This window comes from Myotis yumanensis, unplaced genomic scaffold (genome assembly GCF_028538775.1).
Source record: "Myotis yumanensis isolate MYYU_CA2020_CCGP unplaced genomic scaffold, mMyoYum1.0.hap1 SCAF_5, whole genome shotgun sequence".
Lineage (NCBI taxonomy): Eukaryota > Metazoa > Chordata > Mammalia > Chiroptera > Vespertilionidae > Myotis > Myotis yumanensis.
The window spans coordinates 26,580,359-26,595,503 of record NW_027223756.1 but is presented as its reverse complement, the minus strand read 5'-3'; the positions used below and the strand labels follow the sequence as shown (position 1 = coordinate 26,595,503).

General features: G+C 42.5%; 1 protein-coding gene across 5 annotated transcripts in view; it reads left to right on the top strand.

Moving 5' to 3' along the window:
• ARHGAP26 (Rho GTPase activating protein 26) overlaps positions 1 to 15,145 on the top strand; it is a 414,762-nt gene that overhangs the window by 386,929 nt on the left and 12,688 nt on the right. For 2 of the 5 annotated variants that reach the window (XM_070414706.1, XM_070414704.1), the window contains exons 21-23: positions 7,445 to 7,555; positions 7,691 to 7,720; positions 14,497 to 14,588. In XM_070414706.1, the coding sequence (XP_070270807.1) occupies positions 7,445 to 7,555; positions 7,691 to 7,720; positions 14,497 to 14,588 (233 nt within the window). Of the gene's footprint in view, positions 1 to 7,444; positions 7,721 to 14,496; positions 14,589 to 15,145 lie in introns of all 5 variants that reach the window. The other 3 variants (XM_070414705.1, XM_070414709.1, XM_070414707.1) reach the window with 3 other exon arrangements.

The window sequence follows — 15,145 nt, the reverse complement described above, 5'->3', positions numbered from 1 at the left end:
GGAATGAGTGGTTGAACTGGGACTCTTGTCTGTATCTTTCATTCCAATTCAGAGTTTCTCCTTCTACCTCATATTTCTGTATTATGCTATACGAAGATGTTTGCATGAATGACTTGGGGAACCTTAGCAATGACAGAGGCCCTATCTTGAATTTTGGATTTTATTTAAATCATGGAATTATTTGCCATTCCCACCACACTCCGAGACTTAATTTTATTTGAAACTTGTACTTCAGAACAATTTTTTAAGCTGGAAAACAGAATCATTGCACTTAGACTAGTCGAACTATTTTTAAAGCAAATAATTTAAAAACTATTTTAAAAGTAATTGCGTATAATTGCTAAGGCCTTAGGGGGAATTACACCAGCTCCTCTCATTAAAAAACATCACGACTCTGTCATTGTCTGATTAAATGCATATGAAATTATGCTAGATGAGGGGAAAGAATCTGTAAGTACTTTACACACCGGTAAGAGTCAGAAAAGAACACAGAACAGTGCAACCTGGGGGCACGTGGGTTTTCCCATTGTAAAGTTGTGAGGCACATACTGAACACTCGGGAGGGTGGGACCTGTATAGGATTTCTGTGTTGTAAAAGCTTCAGTGGACACTTATAAAGAATATATGTGTTCAAATTTGCAACAAATAAAAGTCAGTTTTTGTATAATATGCTCTGATTCACCACTCTCCAGTTTACCAGTATTTCTTTTGGCCATTTCCCTGGCTGAAGTTTGAGGTTCCTTCACTTTTTATGGTACTTTAAGTCAAGATGTAAAGGGATATTTTCCAAAGCAGAAGAATTCACAAATTTTGGATTAGATTAGACAGGTGTTCATGGAATTTTCTCTTCTTTTTCATTATAGGGGGAAAGGAAAAAGAAAAATACAAGCAGTCCTCCTTGGATTTAATAGCAGCATTCCTAGCCCAGGTCTAATTGGGAAAGAGGGCTGAAGGAGTATTTAGGTCATCCCTGGGCCAGCAATCCCACAGCCCAGCCCAAGCCTGAGGTCCATGACTGGGAACCTGGGCTGCAGATCACAGTTTACTGCCTGGCAGAGAGATATAAATACCAGTTTTGTGACTTCTCCACAGTATACTGCTGGCTCAAGACTCTGACTCCACCTGTGTACATCATCCCTCTTATTTAGTTCAATCTTTGAGAGTCCGAGACTAAGCTAACCACCCACCACTCCCAGTTCCACTCGGAGCAGCCATACCAGTATTTGACCAGGTCTCACATACCTAGTTGTGTTTGTCTGTCTTTCTATCCATCTTCCTGTCTCCTTCCCCACACTACCTCCTTGGCAGAATGCCCTTTGGAAAATTGCCATTGCCTCCAGATGGAAACAGAACACGGGAAGAGAATTAAATTCATTTTTATATCATTGGAAATGCTAGGAAGAGAAAAATCGAGGTAACCTTAGTGAACTGGAAAAAACAAAGCCCCATCTGAATTTTTATAAATGATAATGCTCCATGATGGTGGGGCCATGGTGAGAGAGAAGAGGCAGCCCCCACACTGTTGGTGAGAATGCAGTTCAGTAGAACCTTCTGAAAAGCTTCTTGCTAGGATGTACCATAAAAAGAGAAGGAACCCTTTAAAAAAGCCTCCTAGCCTTTGACCCACTAATTTAATGTCTAGGAATTTATGCTAAGAAAACAATTGGAGCCACAGACAATGATCCTCAGCAAGGAAGTGAGTGGCAGCACTATTTATAACAGTTAAAGGGGATAATAATCTGAGTGTGCACAAAAAGAGAATGATTACATAAATCACGTAGACCCCGTAACCGAGTGCCTGCTGCCATTTTAAAAACATGATATCAGAGGCTATTTAATGACACAAGAAAATGCTTAATAAGGTGAAAAAGGTTATAACTATGTACAGTGTGAGGCAAAAGTAAGTGTACCTTTGTGAGTATGTGAAACAGAGTTTACTCTTGATTATTATTTATTAATTATTGTATTTTCCATATGAAAAACTGTAAAAATAGTTTTGCCTCATCCTATATGTAGTATTATCTCCCCACCCCCTCCCCACCCCCCCAAAAAAAGGAAATATGTCAAGATGTTAACAGGCATTATCAGGGGTACAAATTAGGTATGATTTTATTACTTGCTCTTTGGTATTTTCCAATTTTCTACAATGCCATCTGTAATTTTGAGTATCAACATTTAAAAAAAGAATAGTTTTCTTCTTTAAGGTCAGCTTACTGCTCAGCCCCTAGCAGCTTAAGTTTTCACTACTGTGGTATAGAGACCAGAGAGGGGCTGCCCCAGCCATGATCAGATTGGGAGCTGCTGGGCAACCCTGTCCACAGTAAGGCAGGCAAGCTCTGGCCAGTGCAGCAGACATGCCATTGTCCCAGTGAGTCACCACAGAAGGGTGTGAAGCTCATGATATTGCATGAACTATCAGCCACAACCCAGCATGCTGCCAGGCCTTTGAGCCTTATCTTCCTAAACCGTTATTTCTTCACTGTCCAGTGAATGTCAAAGGGATTGACTGGGACTTTTGAGGACACTGTAGACCAGCAAACTAGAGCTGATGCAAGCCTTCCTCTTGAATCCAAGTCAAACGGGCAAGTGTTCCTTCCATGCTAACATTTAAGCTGTTGCTATTACAGTTGAGCCTTGATATGGGGGTCTGGCAGAACCTCAGGAATATTTAGGATAAAAAGTGTGCTGGGGTGTTCAGCTCAGAGACTCCCTTCCAGCTGGTCTTGAGGGCTGCAGAGAGGCCTTGGGGGGTCATCTGCTAAGATTGTAGTTATAAAATTATTTTTTTCCTATCCTGTTATCTTTGGCCTCATTAGTGGGAAAAGAGTTTGAGAATTTAATATTGTAGGTTTCAGAGGCAATAGAAAAGCTGATCATTTTTTGTTTGTTTTGTTTTGGACATTTGGGGTGCTGCTGTCAGTTTTAAGTAACCTCTAGCCAGACACTTCTGGTGTGAAAGATGATACAAAGAGCCTCGGGCCGTTCTCCTCCTTGTGCACCTTATTTCCCCCTTTGTGTTTTCTGAGTTGCATCAAAACTAAAATATAATGTGCTGCCTGTTCCTTGGAGGAGCATTAATATGTTTATAGTCATTCTCCTGCTACAGGCATCAATCATTGTGGTATATAAAAATGTTCAATGGTATTGGTGACAGGTTCATCCATGCTGTCACAAAGAGTAAGATTTCCTTCTTTTCCTTTTTTTTTTTTACAGCCAAGCAGTATTCCATTGTGTAAATACCACAGCTTTTTTATTCACTAATCTACTGATGGTCACTTGGGCTACTTCCAAATCTTGCCTATTGAAAATAATGCTGCACTAAACATAGGGGTGCATATAGTCTTTTGAATTAGTTTTCCAGCTTCTTCAGATATATTCCCAGAAGTGGAATAGCTGGGTCATAAGGCAGTTTCATTTTTAATTTTTTTTATTTTATTTTATTTTATTTTTTAATGTATTTTATTGATTTTTTACAGAGAGGAAGGGAGAGAGATAGAAAGCCAGAAACATCGATGAGAGAGAAACATCGATCAGCTGCCTCCTGCACATCCCCTACTGGGGATGTGCCCACAACCCAGGTACGTGCCCTTGACCGGAATCGAACCTGGGACCCTTGAGTCCGCAGGCCGACGCTCTCTCCACTGAGCCAAACCGGTTTTGGCCATTTTTAATTTTTTAAGATAACTTCATACTGCTTTTCACAGTGGCTACACCAATCTGCATTACCACTAGCAGTGCACAAGGGTTCTCTTTTCTCTACATCCTTGCCAACACTTTTTTGTGGACTTATTGATGATAGCCCTTATAATGGTATGAGGTGATAGCTCATTGATGTCTCATTGTGGTTTAATTTGCATTTCTCTGATGATTATTGACGTTGAGCATCTTTTCATGTCTATTGGCATCTGTATATCCTCTTTGGACAGGTGTCTATTCAGGTCCTTTGCCCATTTTTTAATTGGATTGTTTGTTTTTTTATGTTGAGTTGTATAAGTTCTTTTTAAATTTTGGATATTAACCCCTTAGCAGATGTACCATTGGCAAATATTTCCTCCCATTCAGTAGGCTGTCTTTTGATTTTGTTTATGGTTTTCTTTGCTGTGCAAAACCTTTTTAGTTGGATTTGTTTGTTTATTTTGTTTCTCCTTCCTGAGGAGATATATCAGAAAAAAATATTGCTATGAGAAATATACAAGATTTTACTGCTTATGTTTACTTCTGGGATTTTTATGGTTTCGAGTCTAATGACTAAGTACTTAATCCGTTTTGAGTTTATTCTTGTGTATGGTCTAAGAAGATGGTCTAGTTTCATTTTTTGCACATATCTGTTCAATTTTCCCAACATCATTTATTGAATAGACTATCTTTACTCCATTGTGTGTTTTATCTCCTTTGTCAAATATTAATTGACCATAAAGGTGTGGGTTTATTTCTGGACTCTCTATTCTGTTCCATTGATCTACCATTTTATGCCAGTACCATGCTGTTTTGATTACTATGGCCTTGTAGTATGTTTGATATCAGATAGTGTGATTCCTCCAACTTTGTTCTTCTTTCTCAAGATTGCTGTGGCTATTCAAGGTCTTTTGTGGTTCTATATAAATTTTTGGAATATTTGTTCTAGTTCTGTGAAATACATCATTGGTATTTTGATAGGAATTGCATTGAATCTATATATTGCTTTGAGTAATATCGACATTTTAATGATGTTACATCTTCCTACCCATGAAGTGGTATATGCTTCACTTATTTGTATCTTCTTGCCTTTCTTTCTTCATTATAATTTTCCAAGTACAGGTCTTTTACATCCCTGGTTAAATTTCTTCCTAGGTATTTTATTTTATTTTTTGATGGCAACTGTGAATGGGATTGTTTTTTTAGTTACCCTTTCTGATAGCTTGTTATTAGTATATAAAAATGCAACTAGTTTCTGGATATTTATTTTGTATCCTGCTACTTTATTGAATTCATTTATCAGTACTAGTAGTTTCTTAGTGATCTTTAGGGTTCTCTATATACAGTATCATACCATCTGCAAATAATGACAGTTTTACTTATTCCTTTACAATTTGGATGTCTTTTATTTCTTCTTCTTGTCTGCTGTGGCTAGGACTTCCAGTACTATGTTGAATAAGAGTGGTAAAGAGGACATCTCTGTCTTGTTCCTGGTCTTAAGGGAAATGCTTATAGTGTTTACCAATTGAGTATGATGTTGGCTGTGGGTTTGTCATAAATAACCTTTATTATGTTGAGATATGTTCCCTCTATTACCTCTTTGCTGAGAGTTTTTATCATAAATGGGTTCTGGATTTTTCTACATCTGCCAATATGATCAATGGTTTTTATCCTTCATTTTGTTTGTGTGGTATATCACATTTATTGATTTGCAGCTATTGAACCAACCTTGCATCCCAGAAATAAATCCCACTTGATCATGGTGTATGATCTTTTTAATGTATTGCTAGATCCATTTGCTAATATTTTTGTTGAGGATTTTAGCATCTGCGATTGTTTTTAAATCTGTGCCATCTTGTCAAATATATCATAAGCTCTTGAAGTTAGGAACCTTGGCAAATACTAACTTGTATTCCACTTTTTTGTCTTGATCACACTAAATTCTCTCTAACTAGTCTTTGCTAGATTAATGGGAGAAAAGGCCATGCTCTTCTAATTTAATCTCTCATATTTTATGGATTTTATCTGCTGGATGAATCTAGCAGGCAGAAGACTGGAGGCAGGACTGGGGATTTTGTTGGAATTACAGTTTGTTGAGTCTTATTGAGTCTGTTACTGCATTCCCAATTTCCCTTGCAAATGTGGAAGGCTTCTAGTGCTATGGCTGAGTCTGTGAAGACACTTGGCATAGTATCGAGGAACGGAGCAAACCCTGTATTACCAGAGGCTTGGAGTCAGGGATTGGGGTCTAAACCTCTCAGTCTTGTAACTTACAGGCTGAGCATCTTCAGACAAGCCTCAAAATGGCCCAATCTTCCACATCTGTGTAACATGAATTACAGTAGTGGCTTTTGACTTGTTGGGTGGGTTAAACAAGATTCACTAATTCACTTAGTAATTGTTTATTGAATACTTCAGGCACTATTTTAGACTCTGGAGATAGAGCTGTAAACAAAATGGATAAAAATCCCTGCCTCATAGCATTTATATTCTAGAAATGTAATACACATAATGGCACTTCATAATGTTTCATTCAATTAGTATGAGGCTATCTGATGAACTCACACAATGGGTTTTTACTGCATATTGCCATAGGAATTTTTGTTGCAACTCTAGGTAATTAGAGCCGTAATTAATTGAGTCTCGTGTCTGAATTGAGTATGTCCCATTAAGTAGTACATTTATGTGTTCTTGCTAATTCCCACTATGTTGAGAAAGTCTGTTCCCTGCATGGGAGTGCTGTCATTTTCCCCTCTACAAAGTACTTGAACCAAACAGTCCAGCGTTGGCTGAGGCCCAGGGCCTGCCGGTGGTGGTGTGGCCAGGTGGTCCCCACATTGTTTTCTCAGTCATTAGTGTTCGCACTATCTGTGATTTCATGCAATTTTGCGGAGTTGCTAAAATGTTTGTTTGTTTGTATATGGAAAGAAGTCGAAGGGCTAGCATGACCAATTAAAGTCAAACCATATTTTAGTGAGTAATTTCAACCTTTCCTCTCCAAACTTTAGATCAGCCAGCGACTAAAGAACAAAATGACAGATTTGAGGTTTCCATTCCTCTTTTTGTTTTTACTGCCTCCCCTCTGGGATTTTTCTTTGAGCATCAAAATGCCCAGAACCTCTGAAAAGAGAAAGAGCAGACCTGGAAAGCAAACCTCAGAGGAACAGCACACTGCCCGTAACTACAAGGCCTCTCTCAAGAGGCGTGTGTCCTTTCCAGACCCATACTCCATCCGCTGCCATTTTTCTAACACGATACTTCTCCGGGTCTCCAATGGCAGACAGCCCACTTAGTTAAAAATGTAAACAGGAAATTGTTTTCTGGCTCAATAGCCTGTGTGGCCTGGAAAAAAATGGTCATTTTTGCTGAGACACGACTTTAAAAACACTTATGCAGTAGGGGAAGCTGAAGGCTGGTTATAAGCTAGCCCTGCCCCAGACAGAGGCCTGGGATAGGCTATGGGTGTTGGAACTCACATATGTGGGTTCAGAGCATTTATCACCTGTGGCCAAAGGCATAATGGACACAACTGACGAAGCTCCTTGTCACGAGAAAGCAGTTATCCTGCAGGGCAAGGAGACACGGTAATGCTCCCAGGATTACCAGACAAGCATTCGCTGGAAGAACTGACGGGCACTGATGACACGTCTGGGTTCAGTGCTTCTCTAGTTGCTCCAGCTCCCCATCATGTGGCCTTCCATGGACCTCCTGTGCTCCCACTGTGGTTTCCCTGTGTGCTGATGAGTTTTCTGGTTGTTATGTCTTGCAGCCCCCCGAATCCAAGCCCAACTTCACCCCTCTCGCCATCTTGGCCCATGTTTTCGGCACCATCCAGCCCTATGCCCACCTCATCCACGTCCAGCGACTCATCCCCCATCAGGTCTGTGGCAGGGTTTGTTTGGTTTTCTGTTGCTGCCGTTGTTCTCTCATTGGCTTGGTCCTCTCTTCATGCAGTGTTCAGCCTCCTCGTCAACTTTGTTCCCTGCCATCCAAATCTGCACTTGCTTTTTGACAGGCCAGAAGAAGCAGTTCATGAAGACTCCAGGTAAAGTCACGGATCGTGGCCAATCCGGTCTCGTTTATCCAGAGGCAGTCAGGGACAGCAGGTGGCCAGCCTCTGCACCCTTACCCCCCAATTCCAGCCTAAGAGCCAAAGCTGGGAGGGACCATTCTCATGAACCAGCCTGGCATTTTCCACACCCTTCTGAACCTTCCTTAATTTGAATTAATAATCTGTGATACTTGCCCTGCCGGTGTGCTCAGTGGTTGAGTGTTGACCTGTGAACCATGAGGTCACGGTTCTATTCCTGGTCAGGTCACATGTTCAGGTAGGGGGCTCGATCTCCAGTGTGGGGCATCTAGGAAGCAGCCGATCAATGATGTTTCTATCTCTCCCTTCCTCTCTGAAATCAATAAAAATATATTTTTAAAAAATAACCTGTGATACTTGAAGTTTGGGGAAAGAGTGCCTCCTGAACGGGTTTCTGTTTGGCTCACTCTCTGAATCATGGAGCTGTCTGTGCTTTGGTATTAGATGATTTCAGAGGGAACAGTGCTGAGACATGTGCTGACTTTTTCTTCCCTCATTTTTATTAAATAGCATCAGGCAACATTTGTTTGTGGGCACTGAGCACTGACACCTAATTGCTGAGACCAGACCACTGGGAGAGAGATGAATATAAACACAGAATAGGGAACTCACATATGAAGTGATTTCTCTTTAAATTGTTCATGGCCAGCTCCTTCCCTCCATGCACTCCCAGGAATCGTCACTGCTCCCAGCCTACTCCTGTCTCCATGTGTAATGAACCATTAGCTCTCATGAGAGCAGCCAACACCTCTTTCTGAGGGTTGACCTAGTTCCTCTCCCCAAGGCCCATGCTATAGTTTTCCCTGCTTTGGTCATGTCCAGGCTTAATTCTCTGCACTTGAGTTCTTTGGAGAAGAGAAGCTATTTAAATCCAGGAAAATAATTAATTAATGAGGACCCTGCAGGATCCCTCTGCTGTACAGGTCCTTGGCATGTGTGTGTCTCAAACTTAGTCTCTGCCGTCCGACAGCCAAAATGTAGAGCCCAATTATAAGCATCATAAGCATTTTGGGCCTTGGCAGTATTTTCTCGTCCATCTTTTTCTCCTAGCTCAGTGGTCGGCAAACTGCGGCTCGCGAGCCACATGCGGCTCTTTGGCCCCTTGAGTGTGGCCACGAAGTTTCAATCGCACTGTACATGTGCGCCCGCACGTGGTATTTTGTGGAAGAGCCACACTCAAGGGGCCGCGGTTTGCCGATCACTGTCCTAGCTGATTTTTTCCTAAGGGGCGGGTCCAGCAGAGAGGCTTAAATAATTTATAAAGATGAGTCTCACTTAGAAAAACAACAACTCGGTGCTATTTATACACAGATGTGTATATATTACTTTATTCTCCTCCACATACTTTTATATCTATCATTTCATTCTATCCTTGTATGAGAATGAGAGAAGTGGCCTGAACCCTGTGACAGGGAGAGAAAACTAAGGCACAGGGAGGTGATTTGTACAGTCACGTGGCTAAACTAGAGCCAATCCAGAATTCAGGACTTCTGCCCTCAAACTAGCACTCTTTCTGCCAAAAACATGGGTGGTCCCAAATTCAAGGTTCCATGCAACTTTCAGCCCAGAGCCTGGCCTGGTCTTGTAGGGTTTCTACCTAGCTTTGTCCCAGAATATGAGAAAGATAACTTTTCAGTATATCCTTTTATCTTCACCCCAGGAATAAGGTAAATATTCAAATCATATTTTCCTGACACTCAAGTTATTTTCTAATTATTTCTTAGACACATTCTGGGTACTTTGGGAAATGTAAACTTTCTAGGACACTAGATATGGTATTGATGCATCTGATCAGATCACTGATTGTCCATGAGGACCTGAACCAGAGCAAACCACGTTGACCAGAGACAGTAACCTTCCAAATACCTCCCTCACTCATAACAGAGACTTGGTCGTTTTGATCAAAAAGGAGTAAAAATTCAAGACATTGGCTCCTTGGACAGGATAGGTTAGGGGAGTCAGGATAGTAGAATTATTCAGCTAAAAACCTGAAATGTACTCTCTGCTTTGAGAGTATTCACTTTTTTGTGTCTCTGAGCTTTGGGGCCCTGTTGCCTATCCAGTAGTTCGACCTCTCCACTCCCTCTCACTTCCCAAGATATTTCCCTTTTGTTTGTTTGCTTGTTTGTTTGTTTGTTTTCTTTAGCTACTCCTTTCTTCTCCCAAGGATTTCCAGATTGGCAGAGGACTGTGGCAGTAGAAGCTGCTTACTGCTGTTTGGGGTCATGGTTACTCAGTACTGCCTCCTCTGGCCATGGTTAGAACAGCACCATTTGAAGATCCTGTCCCACAACCCTGTAGGAAGCTACCATTTTGATATATGCAAGGCTGAGTAGGCCTTACAATTAGCTGTCACTGAGCTAAATATGTATGTCAAGGTGAGCACGGATACAGACAGTAGTGGGGAGCTAGCCCATCAGAGCTCGCCAACAAAGAGAGCTAAAATCCCATAACTGCTGTTGCAATATAGAGCCAAGAAGTGGGGCTTATACCCATTATTCAGGCTCAATGGGGCCTTCCCCCAAATCTACTTCCAGAATGTGAACTTCAGATTTCCTTTCCTAGGAGAGCAGATAAAAATAAGTACTTTATTATACCTAATTAATGGTCTCCTAAATGTCTACATCGTCTGCCCTGGAAGTGGCTTCCTCTCCCCTCTTCCAAGCCACTTTAGTGCTTGTTAGTTCAAGCTCAGAAACAAAGCTGCCTTTCACAGCACCTCAGAGAATGGGTTCTTCAGGGACATTTCCTTTACATTTCCCTTTCCTTTCATTCGTAACCCCAGAAAAGCACCCAGCCCCAAACCCATAACTTGCATTTGCACGGGGGCCCCTGGAAACAGTGCCTGAATGATTAAGCCATTGCAACCTGCCAATCTATCTGGCCCCACCTCCCTGTCATGCCATACAATGGAGAGTGGGTCGTCATTTTGATAGGCTTGCAAGGGCATTTGAGGGAAACTCCTCTGAGTGCTTTCCTGGCCTGCTGCCATGCTCAGAAGCAAAGATGAAAAATTAACTGGCAAAGGATTCCAAACTTTTTCATGCCCTTGAAGGCCCAGCTAAGGTCTGAAGGGCACTGTTACAGGAGCAGCCGAAGGCACCCCAGGCTCTCTATGTTCAGTGCTGAGAGGCACTGTGGAGAAGAGGGAGCCAAAGAACTAAAGATGCTTGTTGGGGATTTTTTATTTTTTTGCTCAGAGCCAAATCCTACAAACACTGCCTCTGTGCCAACAGGAGCTGTTTGGGTAGGAACCCTATCTAAAGCAAACTGCTCAAGGCTTTTGCAGGGAGTATGGCATGGGACACTGGACTTGCTGGGCTTGACAGACTTTTAAAAATGATAAGACTCTTCCCTGGGTAGAGTTGCCAGATTTAGCCAATAAAATGAATACCCAGTTACATTTGGATTGTAGATAAACAACAAAAGATTTTTTTTTTAGTGTAAGTATGTCTCTTGTAATATTTGGGACATACTTATACTAGAAAGTATCCCTTATTGACCTGAAATCCAAAGTTGGCTAGGTATCTTGTATTTTACTTGGCAGCCCTTATTCTGGAGAATGGAGGTGGTCCCTTTAAAAAACACTCTTTCTGTCATCCCTCCCATCTTCGTGCATGTCCCAAAGCGGTTGGAGAAGTCACAGGGGAAGAGAGCTCTCATAAACCATCAGTCACCTACTAATTTGGAGGGAAAAAAAAAAAAAAAGCAAGGCCCTTTCCTGACCTTTGTATTTATTTATTTATTTATTTATTTTTACTTTTTTTGTTGTTGTTTAATTCTCACCTGAGGAGAGCCTGCTCATTGATGTTTAGAGAGAGAGAAACATCGATGTGAGAGAGAAACATGGATAGGTTGCCTTCTGAACGTACCATGACCGGGGATCGAACCTGCAACCTTGTATGTGCCCTGACTGGGAATCAAACCACCACCTTTCTTTCAGTTCTTAGGACAACGCTCCAACCAACTGAGTCACAGTGGCCAGAGCTGTGTTTATTTTGATTGTACTATTTCATTGTCACTTCACTATTCAATTCCAAAAGCCTAATATTAGTGGAAAATTACTCCTCTTGAATTATAATCTTGGGCACCTTTCCCTCTGCTTTCTTCCTGCCAGATATCCCAGTTGGTTTCCCTGGCTTGCCCCTATTTGGTCCCATTCCCTTTATTTAATGAGGTTAATAAGTAACCTCTATGAAAATCCAGCTGGAGGGGCCTGGCCTCAGCTGATCTTCCCCTCACCTTCTATTAACCTCTACGCCAGCGGTTCTCAACCTATGGGTCGCGACCCCTTTGGGAGTCGAACAACTCTTTCACAGGACCTAAGACCATCAGAAAACGCATATATAATTACATATTGTTTTTGTGATTAATCACTACGCTTTAATTATGTTCAGTTTGTAACAATGAAAATACATCCCGCATATCAGATATTTACATTACGATTCATAACAGTAGCAAAATTACAGTTATGAAGGAGCAACGAAAATAATTTTATGGTTGGGGGTCACCACAACATGAGGAACTGTATTAAAGGGTCACGGCATTAGGAAGGTTGAGAACCACTGCTCTACGCAGTCTCTTTGCGCTCTCCTCACCTGCTTGGCCCTGTCCTCAAGGTGCAGTGACCTGGCTAATGTCCACTGAGCTCTCCTTCCACCTTCCATGTCACGAAGGGCTCTACTTACTTGTCAGTATGGGGTTTAGGTGATTTAGCACTTTTCACAGCCAGGTGACTTCTCTCTGCTCCCCACTCCTTCAAAACAAAAAACAAAACAAAACAAAAAACCTTTTTTTCCTTCCTGGAAAGTTGCACGTGGGATAGTTGGCCCTTGCTGGTCAATGTACCGACTGGGTTTGGTCAGCTCACAGAATGTGCCCCTTGTTCTGAACTTTATTCTGTTTAATGATAATTCCCCAGGAAGAGCTGTTTTCCATTGAAGCTGATGAATTCTAAAGGCTGTTCTTTCCCGCATTCCCAGAGGTCCCACTTCCTTTTATTCTGAATTTCCCAATTTTCTCCCACCTGGCCATCAACTCTTGGCTAGTAGAAGACCAGAGAGAATGCAGTGAACTGCACCCTGGCAACAAATTCTGGATAGTGATTTACTCTTGTCATTCTGCACAGTAGACCTTTTCAGCCTTCTTTCCTTCAGTTTTCATGGAGCCCAGACTAAAAGTTCTAAATGCCTGGGCCTGGGATGGGTTTCCAACCATCCAGGGCTTCTCTTTCCCAAAGGGAAGCTGTCTTGGTGATTCCAAGAAATAACAATTCCAGGATGACCCACCATGCCCCGCCCCTTCTGAGTCTGTCTGGATTTACCCGACACTAGCCATTCCTCAGCTGAATCTCATTTGGTCCCTAGAAATTGGTGCACCATGGGAGGGTTAGCACCTCTGGCTCCTTGAGGCTGCCCATCAATCACATGAAGATGAAATAATACTATCTATACCTCAGTAATTATCTAACCCAGAGCACCTCTGTACTCGTTTGTTATTCCGCCCTGGAACTCCTACATAAGCTTCCTCAGATGGCTTGGAAGGAGAAGGAAATTGCTTTTATCAAATAAAGAGCCAACTTGACTGTTAAATGTAATTTTTCTTATGACCCTGAGAATTCCATAGGTCATTTGGAACTAGTTGGGATATCATAATTTACCTGTTTTTACAGTTTACTCTCTGGAACAGGAGTTTGCATTCTGTGGTCCATGGGTCCAATCTGTCCCACCACCTGTTTTTTGTAGTCAACGTTTGATGGAACTCAGCCACACATACTTGTTTACATGCTGTCTATGGCTGCTCTCAGGCTACAAAGCAGTGTTGAGTAATTACACCAGAGACCATGTGGCCCACAAAGCCTAAAACATTTCCTGTCTGGCCCTTTACAGAAAAAGTTTGCCCACCCTGGCTCTAGAACAATGGTTCTCAGCCCTGTTGCACACCAGAGTCCCTTGGAAACCTTTTAAAAATCCTGATGCCTCTCTTTATATCTGCAAGTCAGGTTCGAACCCAGCCATCTGCACTTTTTTAAAAGCTCCCAGGTGATTTTGATACACAATAAGAGCGGTTGTCAACACTCATTGGACATGAGAAGGGGAAATAAATGCATCGTGCCCCCCCCCCCCTCCCTTCTTCCCACACTCCCACACATGTTCACGTGTGTAACCACTCACATGCATACCTTGTCTATTCCCTGCCCTCCCTGGCGGTCAGGGACTTCCAGCTCTGGAATCCTTTTCACCAGCCCCATGAGAAATAAGTAACATCTGGAGAAGCTGATGTCAGCCTGTGGCCCGGAGTGGAAACCTGGCTTTGCTAGAATTTCTCCTTTTTGATTCACTGAGCATTGCCCACTCTTCTTGGCAGGCTCTGCTGGGAGTGTTCTCTGTGCACTATGGAAGTTCTCTCCAGCCCTCCCTCCCTCCCCCCCAGCCTGCCCTCCCACTGTTCCGCTGCTGTAACTCCTAGGTCAAGTTTTAACATGGCACAAGGTCACCCCACAAGAAGTTCGGTTTCTCAGGGCTAAGGGCTTTTCTCTGAATATTTCTCATTTTTTCCTGGTGACCTTTGCAACTTTTCCACCTCATGTTGCATCCACTGGCTGCCTGGTTAGGCTCTTCCCACCCCAGAGGATCAGGTGGCTCACAGTGAAGGGGAAGAAGAGAGAAGAACTATCTGGAGCTTTCAGAGGGTTTTTAAACATTGCTAACTAAACTCCTGTCTTCACACAGCACTCCGTTCCGGAAGGCAAAAGCCTTGTACGCTTGCAAAGCTGAGCACGACTCAGAGCTCTCATTCATCGCAGGCACGGTCTTCGATAATGGTGAGTTTTCTTGTCTCCTCGCCAAGATGGGGGCAGCAAATAAATAACTGGAGTTTTCTAAGTTCCTACCTAAGGAAAATCTCAGTTGAATGGATAATACTGAAAACGAGTGCCTTTTTCAAAATGAGAGAGCAGCAGTGGACCTTCAAACTGAAGGGTCCCAGGTTAGATCCTGGTCAGGGCACATGCCTGGGTTGCAGGCTTGATCTCCAGTGGGGGGCATGCAGGAGGCAGCCAATCAATGATTCTTTCTCCTCATTGATGTTTCGATCTCTTTCTCCCTCTCACTTCCTCTCTGAAAGCAATAAAAATATATTTCAAAAAAAGTGTGGTCAGCCAACCTGGACAGTCTCGGCATAGGGTCACGGACCACCCCTCCTACCACCTGCCTGAGACCCAGAAGTATAGGGCAGCCAAGGCTCCCAGGTAACGCTGGAGAACAGGAACTCTAGATTCAGGCCACTCTAACTCAAGTCCTGGCTTGATCCCTTCCTCCTGTGTGACCTCAAGCAGAAAACAGAGGGTTGTGAGAAAATCGAGATAGTGCACATCACATA